The 9,483-nt window shown below is 36.9% G+C and overlaps 1 protein-coding gene across 1 annotated transcript; it reads left to right on the top strand.

The window, feature by feature from the left end:
• Nucleotides 1-3,403: 3,403 nt before the first annotated feature.
• On the top strand, nucleotides 3,404-8,534 carry nkx2.7 (NK2 transcription factor related 7). Its single transcript, XM_007235236.4, has 2 exons — nucleotides 3,404-3,834; nucleotides 6,285-8,534. The coding sequence occupies exons 1-2, from the start codon at nucleotides 3,570-3,572 to the stop codon at nucleotides 6,902-6,904; spliced, it is 885 nt and encodes a 294-aa protein (XP_007235298.1). The 5' UTR covers nucleotides 3,404-3,569; the 3' UTR covers nucleotides 6,905-8,534.
• The last annotated feature ends 949 nt before the right edge of the window (nucleotides 8,535-9,483 follow it).

Here is a 9,483-nt window from a genome sequence, read left to right as displayed (position 1 = left end):
GTATGATTAATTAGGGCCGGGCTATTTAGTGGTGAGCTTTACTTCACTGCCCTTCTTCTGTTACACACAGCGAGCAGGGAGATCAGGTCCGCCCGGGCTGCCGCACAGGCCGGAGGAACTGCACCGCCTCACTTTTTCGGGGACAAGGGCCCCAGATCTGCTGCTCAAAGAACTCCAAAAAGAAGGACACCCGAGCAATTAAAGTCATTAAGTCGTCAAAAGGTGTTCAAATCCCTCAGCTAGCCCTGCTCTCCTGCTTGTACAGAACACTGTACAGAAACTTCAAGCCTTAAGCAGTTTCAGAAGAGCCAACAAAGAAGCTTTGATGAGGTCTCAGGTAGTTACCTGTTTCAGGTCATCAAGTGGAAATACAATGTAATAGTTTGCAGAGGAAAATAATTACTGTTTAAAATAATGATTAAAATTGTGAAGCATTGTGGGCATGAATTGCAAAAACATTGTGCTAAACAGATGCAGATAAGCACAAACTAAAAAGTATGTGAATAAATCCAGCTTGAAGAACAAAGCTTGGCTGCAGATTTCTCCTGGACGCAGCCAGCACATCCATATGTTTCATCACCCACTTCCATGATTTCAAATTATTACGCTCTGATTTATATATACAGATCTGGAAAAATTAAGGGACCACTTCAGTTTCTCTTTTTTGCTATTTATAAGTATGCTGTCTACCGTCATTTAGAGCATTTATTTGCAGAAAATGAGAATTTGCTGAAATAGAAAAAGATGCAGAGCTTTTAGACCTCAAATAATGCAAAGAAAACAAGTTCATATTCATAAAGTTTTAAGAGTTCAGAAATCAAAATTTGGTGGAATAACCCTGGTTTTTAATCAGTGTTCATGCATCTGGGCATGTTCTTCTCCACCAGTCTTACACACTGCTTTTGGATAACTTTATGCCACTCCTGGTGCAAAAAAATAAGCAGTTCAGCTTGGTTTGATGGCTTGTGGTCAGATTGGTAGAATGAAAGAAATTCATCATTTTTAACGATGTAAAAAAGGGGGTCATTGACGATCTCCTTGATGGTAAAAAAAAGTAGAAAAGCAGTAAAGGACCTTAACATTTCTCTGTTTTAAATGGTAAAAAGGTTCATCACACATAACTCTACTCCAAGACATGTTTTTATTTAAGCAGTTTAAATAATTTTTGGTGCCAGCTTAAAATATTCGCATAATGTTAAAACAATATATGTAAATAATAAGACATAAAATATAGAAATATAGAGAGAAATTTTATTTTTAAATTTAGACTCGACAAATAGTTTTTATATTTCGTCACGCTATCAGTTCAAAAGTCTAATTTTAACTCAGTCCCAGCCATAAAGACGGCTTTAGAGCTTTTGTAACTCTCTGTAAACAGCATTAATGAGCTCTCTGGAGAACACCTTACATGGAGAACTAGCAAAGTGGAGTAAAGGAAGTGAAGAGCATGGCTTTAAAAGGCCAAATTACAGTCCGTAAACTGACACAAACATGCTACGCATTGTGACGGCCGGAAAAACGGGGATTTACCAAAAATGGGAACAAATAAAGCGTGCACATACATAGCATAATCCTAAATATTTGTGAACACCCGCTTTTATTTTAATTGTATCAATTTAAAAATGCAATAAGTAAATACCTTTTTGTCTAACCTTTTGTCTAAACAACAGAAGGACAAATAAAAAAGGATATGAATAATAAGCAGGTGCAGTGCAAAAGCGAAAAGGTCCTAAATATTTGTTCGGAAATAAGTCGTAACCGCAATCTGAAAACAGTCTTTTCTTAAAGCATTTTAACTGACAGACAGCTGTCTGCATTAGTGATGCAGAGTGAAGCTGATTAAAGGAGATGTCAGGTTGCAGTGTGTGTGTGTGTGTGTGTGTGTATAGGGACTGAGTGGCGCGCGGCGAGCTGCTGGCGCCTCCGCGCTGTTGAGTGTGTGGCTGTTTGGGTGTGTGACTGTGTTGGTGTTGGGTTACTGTTTGTTGTGTCCTTGTGCACTAATCACTAATAGATCTACTGGGGGTCTCAACCCCACACACACATTTAGCTCAGAAACACCGTGTACACACTGCTCTAACACTGACAACTCACCTCCAGTCGGATGGGGGGGGGGGGGGGGGGATTTAGAGAGGCTGCTGAGGATGTAAATGTTCTTCATGGATGTATAATGAGCTTTTGACACTGTAGGTCAGGTGTGTTTAACTCCGGTGCTGTTTACAGTGTACTGATATCCCTGCTGTAACACACACATCGCGCAGCGCTGGATCAGGTGTGTTTAGTAGAAAAAAATGAAACAAACTCCTGCTATACCACATGAATTTGTTTCTTCATATCATGTATACAATCTCAATATTACCGGCTCTGTCTCAGTACAATTGGCAATAAACATGTACATAAACATTTTAAGTGTCACTTTGTTGATTTAACACTGGCAAATTTGCTGTGCACTATACTGGAAACACTACAATCACTACTACGGGTATGCTGCTACTCCTAGTAGCCGATAATATAATAATACTGGTAATAATAGTATTACTGCTGCTGCCAATACTTCTAGTGGTACTGGTATTGGTCCTGATACTGCTACCGCTACTACTACTACTACTACTACTACTACTACTACTACTACTACTACTACTACTAATAATAATAATAATAATAATAATAACAATACTTACTTTTATGACAATGTCTGTGTTCTTTAATATACTATAAATTTGTTTAATATATAAACTTTTTATTGGAGTATGTTATTATAATTTTTAATAAAAATTAACACGTGTCTCCTATTCAGAAAATCCACGGGGATATCAAACTCTAATTAAAACAGAAAAACAGTGGGAGAACACTCGGGCTCTGTGTCTTGTGTTCCCTGCTTTAAATTTAAGTATTTTCGATTGAAGAAGCGGTAAACCTTGTTTTTTTTTACGTCGCTGTAAAAAGTGGTATTATTAATTCATTATTCTTGAATCTACACTTGCACATGTTCTGTAAACTGTAAAAACATGTAAAAGGCATGCTACATACATGCATTTATCATTCAGAGCTACACTATTAACACAATTTTTGTATATAGTTGTATATAACTTATAAATATGGCTTTTCAATTTGCGTTGTTTTATTTTTTTATTTTCCTAATTTTGTTATTTAGTTTTTTGGTACAACACTTTGTTTGACACTTTGAAATGTCTTTTAAATGTGCTTATAAGAGCGAATTGGCTTAACTTAAAACATATTTTATTTTGTTTTGTTTTTTTGTGAACTTTGTTTACACATTTTTTTTTCTCAGCATCCACTTACTACTTTGAAATTCTGCACAGCGTCTCATCCAGACTGGCTGCCGGTGTTGAAATGGCCAGTGAGGGAGGGGTCAGTGTGAGATAAGGCAGCACCTCCCTCGGTCTGGTTAAAACACTCAGCTTCAGCAGAGCTTCTCTAAGCAGCGCAGCCTTCAGTCTTCAAGTGTAGGAAGACACGTGCCTTCATTTCCGTCCGGCCGGATCTTTCCAAGACCTTTCCCTCCTCTTCACCACATCTATTCTCATTATTGTTTATCTGGACTAGAGATGCTTCCCAGCCCCGTGAGCTCGACCCCGTTCTCGGTGAAGGACATCTTGAAGCTGGAGCAGCAGGCTGGATCTTCTCTGCACCTTCCCTGCATGCACAGCGCGCTCAGCCGCAGCCTGGAGCTGCTCTACAGCCAGGACTGCTCCAGCTTCAGTCCCGGAGACGCAGGCAGAGCAGCCAGGGGGGCCCTGAGCCCACCGAGCCCCGAGGAGCACTGCCAGTCCACCACCGAGGAGGAGGAGAGGGAGCAGAGCCCGCTCTCAGGTATAGATTTAGGTTTTAAAAAGGAGTATATAATGTATAACTTGGGTTATAGGTTCTCTATAATATTTTAATGAAAAATGAAATTCCAATTCTAGTTCTTGCTACCATGTAAAGTGACCAATGGTAAATAAAGGTTCGTCTTTGAGCGATGCCAGAGATTATCCCTTTCCGGCTCCACAAAGAACAAAATATCCAGAATTTGAGCAATGAGTGAGCAATTAATTTGAGAAAATGTGTGAGTGTGAAACATTAAAATGTTAAGGATCCATTAAATCATTATAAGGTTATTTACAACTTTAAAGGGTTCATCTCGCACTCATAGTCCTTATTTATAACAACACACTCATATGTCCGTTGAAATAAATATTTTTGGTTCCAAAAAGAACAGCAGAAAGAAAAAAGGAAGACCAATCAAAAAGAAAGAACAGCACTTCTATTTTGAAATCAAAAGTGTGTACAAATAACCTTTAAAGGTTAAAAACTATGTAGTAATATTTACGAATTTAAAGCTACTTCACAATCACATCTTCATCACAGTGTATTTAAATTGTTCTTTATGACAAAATATTCAATGACATCGCAAATTTTTAAGTTAATTGTTTATGGACTATTAGGAGCAATAGGATTTTATTGAGTCCTTTTTAAACGGCCTCATTGGTCTATTTATGAGCTATTATCAGTTAATAATAGTTACACAAAGTCATACTATAGTTATGAATGAAACATTTGATTACAAAATATTTAAACAAATATTAAAGCAAGTTGTAAGGATCTAGGTTCAATATGATGAGGCTATAATTAATAGGGTGTTTATAGACTTTCAATCTGTATAATTAATTCGTACTTTTACTTAACGTGATTTTACGTAATAAATGTATAATGCCTATTACAGGTTTGGAAAAAATACCATGCACTGACTGTAAGAAAATATTATAAGATATACAAATAAAAACCTACACATTTAAAATGGGCATAAAATCATCATAATTGGATTTGGTTATAGTATGGTTAGAACGAACTTTATTTGGAGTTTATAGGTGTAGATTCAAGAGTATTGAATGAGTAATAACATTTTTACATTGTTGTATAAAAAAAGGTTTAAAAACCTTAAATGTATAATTAATTGTAACATATTCACTAAAATGAAAGCAGGGAACATTTGACACAGGTCCCAGTGTTCTTCTGTTTTAATTAGAGTTTGATATCCTGTGGATTTAGTGAATAAGAGGCACGTGTTCGTAGCGTGTTTATTTATTATGTAAAAAAGTCGCTTACGAAAATGCCGCTATTATTTCGGCAATTTAGTGCCATATAACCATATTATCTAACTATATCTTCACTCAAAAAAGAAAAAGAAACTTTGAAGGTACATGGATTAAATGTGACAAATGGTTGCAAATAATAAATTATGAAGTAAAAAAAAAATGTTTTCACAAGGACATTCTTTTGCAACAACTGGTCACATTTCAGTTGTGTATAATGTTTATTTGTTTCAATGGCAGTTGGTCAAAATTTCCAATAAGGAATCGTTTATTGTTTTAGATGCTTTGTCATGCTTTGTCACACTGGGTCATTTAACACAGACGTTCTCCATTACTAGACGTGTAATATCTTTCCATTGAATGGGACTCTTGAAAAGGCTGAGAAAGACAATGGCCCCCGTGAGAGTGGTTCAGGTTACAATCAGACCAATGTTTCAATGTTTCAACAGCGTTTAAATAATGATCAGTTTTCCGGGAATATAACGGGAACGTAGTGAATTAAGCATAAACAACATTGGAACATTGTGAAACCGTCAGGAAAAACGTTGTAGAGTTTATTCCACGTAATTTTGAAGATTGTCTATTAAGTCGTTCATCATTAAATATGGATATACAGTAAAGAAAAACTACCAGCTTTAAACCAGCATTATCCATCAGTCAGCATTATCCAAGCAGTGTGCAAGACTGATGGAGGAGAACATGCCAAGATGCATTAAACTGTGATTAAAAACAGGGCTATTCCTCCAAACATTGATGTCTGCATTTTTTGAGGTCTGGGAGCTCTGCATATTTTTGTTACTTCAGCCATTACTCATTTTCTGCAAATAGATGCACTAAATGACAATATTTTTATTAGGAATTTGGGTGAAATGTTTTCCGTAGTTTAAAACAACATATATTACGTATATTACTTAAACATAAACCTGTGTGTCCTCACGGATCTCCTCGTGGAGTATTATTTTCTTAATATTATTTATCATGATCTATTTTGTTATGAATTTAAACACATTCATATGGTGGATGGTTGTGTAAATGCAGGAGGAATCTGCAACCAGATTTCTATCTTACAAAAAGTTATTTCTTTAAAATATGGATTTGTTTTTTTCAAGCAAAAAATCTTATTGCGGAGATACGTGTTTTAAAATAATGTGTTCTAAATTTCGCATTTCTACCCAATTTGTAATCCAGGCGCGTGCGAGTTCGACCCGTCCATTTGTCCGGAGCGCAGGGTGGAGGAGGAGGAGGAGATGGGCGGTGGTCCCGAGAGCCGCACCAGGCCGCGCGTGCGGAGGAGGCCCCGCGTGCTCTTCAGCCAGGCGCAGGTGCTGGAGCTCGAGCGGCGCTTCGAGCAGCAGCGCTACGTTTCTGCGCCGGAGCGCGAGCAGCTCGCGAGCATGCTCAAACTGACTTCCACGCAGGTGAAAATCTGGTTCCAGAACCGCAGGTACAAGTGCAAGCGGCAGCGGCAGGACAGGAGTCTCGAGCTGGCCGGTGGGCAGGCAGCCGCCGCGCGACCGAGGAGAGTGGCCGTGCCCGTGCTCGTCAGGGACGGAAAGCCGTGCCTGGGCGGGGCCCACGCGCCCCCGTATAACGTCTCGGTGAGCTCCTACACATACGGCAACTGCTACAACAGCTACAACACGTACAGCGGCTATGGAAACGGCCCATACGGCTGCAGCCTTAACGGGATGGCCTCCCATCTCCCCAACCCCATGGTGGACGTGAGCTTCTCAATGGCAACCGCTGACGGATCTCTAAGCCAGCAAGGACCGTTTCAGACCACGTTACCTGGAATCAGGGCTTGGTGAGGTTCCCTCAACCAAAGACTATGGACATCACATCAACACACACATACTGAGGTTTGTCTGTGTGTGATTAGACTGAGATAGGCTGAACGTTTCCCAACCAAACGTGGGGTTTGTCACTCAGTGGTAACCTCAACAAAACGTACATGAAGATACAGCTGTGGAAAAAAAATTAAGAGACCACTTCAGTTTCTGAATCAGTTTTTGCTATGTATACATGATTTTGCTATTATAGGTATATATGTTTGAGTAAAAGGAACATTGCTGTTTAATTCTATAAACTGCAGACATGTATGAGAAAAAAATGAGAAATTAGAAACGTTTTAAGAGTTCAGAAATCAATGTTTGTTGGAAAAACACTGTTTTTAACAAAAGCAGTGTGTAAGACTGGTGGAAGAGAACATGCATGTTCTCTTCCACCAGTGCTTTTGGATAACTTTATGCCACTCCTGGTGCAAAAAAAACAAGCAATTCAGCTGAGTTTGATGGCTTGTGATCATCCATCTTCCACTTGATAATATTCCAGAGGTTTTTAATTAGTTAAAAATAAACTCATAATTGCTAAGTGGTCTCTTATTTGTTTTAGAGCTGTATATGAGGTAAATGACGTAAACATTCACTGATGTAATATAATCATGGAATAAACATTTTTTGCCATAAACGTGTAAAGAAACAACATACTCTGCCCATAATTACATGGCTACATTTTTTAAATCGGGTTCATCAAAAGCCATTTTGTAAAGATACAATTGTTCAGTGGTACTTTAGCACTAGTATAAACATTTGAAATGGGTTTATATAGGACCATTTAAACTGGTTCTGTACAGCGTCAAAAAGGGCTCGAAAAGTAGAGGAGTACACATAGTATATAATACACCAAGACCAAATTATATAATATAAACAATATAATGATAAATGCCTATAGTAAGAAAACATATTGAACAGGTTATGTACTCTGAACCACAGGTTACAAGTATATTATTTTACGAACAATATAGTATTTGGTTTTATAGTACAGGTTATATATTTTGAAATATATTGTATGAGAACTACATACCTTAGTATATCAGTCTACATGTACTATATGTACTGTGTACGAGTGAACATAGTCTGAAACAGCAAAGTTATGTAGTGCATAAACCCTTTTTGGTACTATTCGATATTTTGGTAAATAAGAAAATAAGACATGATATTGGGGGGGAGGGGGATGATCGGTGTTATTACCATTGAAAAATATATAATACGACGTTTATTGACTTAATTTATGCCAGTTTATTAATATGAAACAGTGTTCTTATTCAAGTCTCGTCAATAGAACAATTTTATGTCTAGTTAAAATAAATAGGGAGAGCCCATTTTGTGTTCATTTGTTTTACTGAATACATTTTTACTGTGTCTGAGGTCCCTAGTCATCTTATGTCGCTATGTTTATATCACAATATGCCAGCACAAGTTTTTTTTGAACAAGAGAAACCAATACAGAGAATGAGTTTACTTGTCTGTTCTGATACTTTTAGGGAAGTAACTGGGCCAAACAGTTACACGATAGTATTGTAAATGTAAAAATGTCTGGGTATTTCAACCTTTTTTATTGGAACTTTTGGTATGCAATAATAAAAGAAATGTTTGTTTACATCCTAGTAATAGTTATTATTTGGTTAACATTTATGTTGGCTTAATTATTTCAAGTCCAACCTCCACGTCCAATATTACAACATTCATCGTTCATACGATCAGTGTAAACCGAGATCGGAACGTTTAAGCTAAAATCAACCGCCAGGTTTCTTATAAAATATTGAAGTTCTGATAAGGCTTACGATTAGAATGAGAGTCGATACACTAAAGGAGTTTAATATAAGACTGTTATTTTCATATTTATTTTAATTCAGGATTGATTTCAGGCCAGGCCTTTTCTCTTTGATACAAATTAGACATGATTACCATTTTCACAGTCACGTAAACACCGCATTTCTCCATTTTGACGTTTTTCATACCTAGTCTAAACTTGCCAGTTCACCTTATGTTATCTCACTTAATTTCTCATGCTGTATGATTTACGGTTTAAATGTTTATTGGCACTGGCAAAATTCAGTCTTTTCAATGGCTTCAAATGCGGTCTCTGTGTATTGTGGTAACAAAAAAAAACGTTTTATGTTTCTCCTAGAATATCCTCTCGTATGCTTGAACTTGCATTAATATGAATCCATTGTTTTGTTTTGTTTTTTTACGTCGGATCAAAATCAACGCCCTTTTTTTTCTTTTTTTTTTTTACAATTCGCGGCCAAATGTATTTCGGATTGTACATATATGCCCTCATTTGACCAGTATTGTATATTTTAATAGAAACGAAACAATAAAATAAACAGTAAATGCCGTGAATATTCAAATAAACATTGGACATAAAAATAGAACTGCAACGCTGTAAACTTAATCTAATATGCTTGCTTTTCTTCGCATTGTTGGACGCAATCTCTTTATTTCAATTGACAAAGTAAAATCGTTACTATATAGTTGAATATTTATTTACAAAATTGGTTCAACAACAAAAAAACTCTTTATATGTATTATCAATATCAACACAA

This window comes from Astyanax mexicanus, chromosome 12, assembly GCF_023375975.1.
Source record: "Astyanax mexicanus isolate ESR-SI-001 chromosome 12, AstMex3_surface, whole genome shotgun sequence".
Classification (NCBI taxonomy): Eukaryota; Metazoa; Chordata; class Actinopteri; order Characiformes; family Acestrorhamphidae; genus Astyanax; species Astyanax mexicanus.
The sequence above is the reverse complement of the archived record's forward strand: the minus strand, read 5'-3'. Positions and strand labels throughout refer to the sequence as shown.

Bases quoted from the DNA above. Each gene is read 5' to 3' on its own strand.
- nkx2.7 (XM_007235236.4), top strand. From the start codon at position 3,570: ATGCTTCCCAGCCCCGTGAGCTCGACCCCGTTCTCGGTGAAGGACATC. The intron at 3,835-6,284 runs GTATAGATTTAG...TTTGTAATCCAG, and splicing joins GGAGCAGAGCCCGCTCTCAG to GCGCGTGCGAGTTCGACCCG.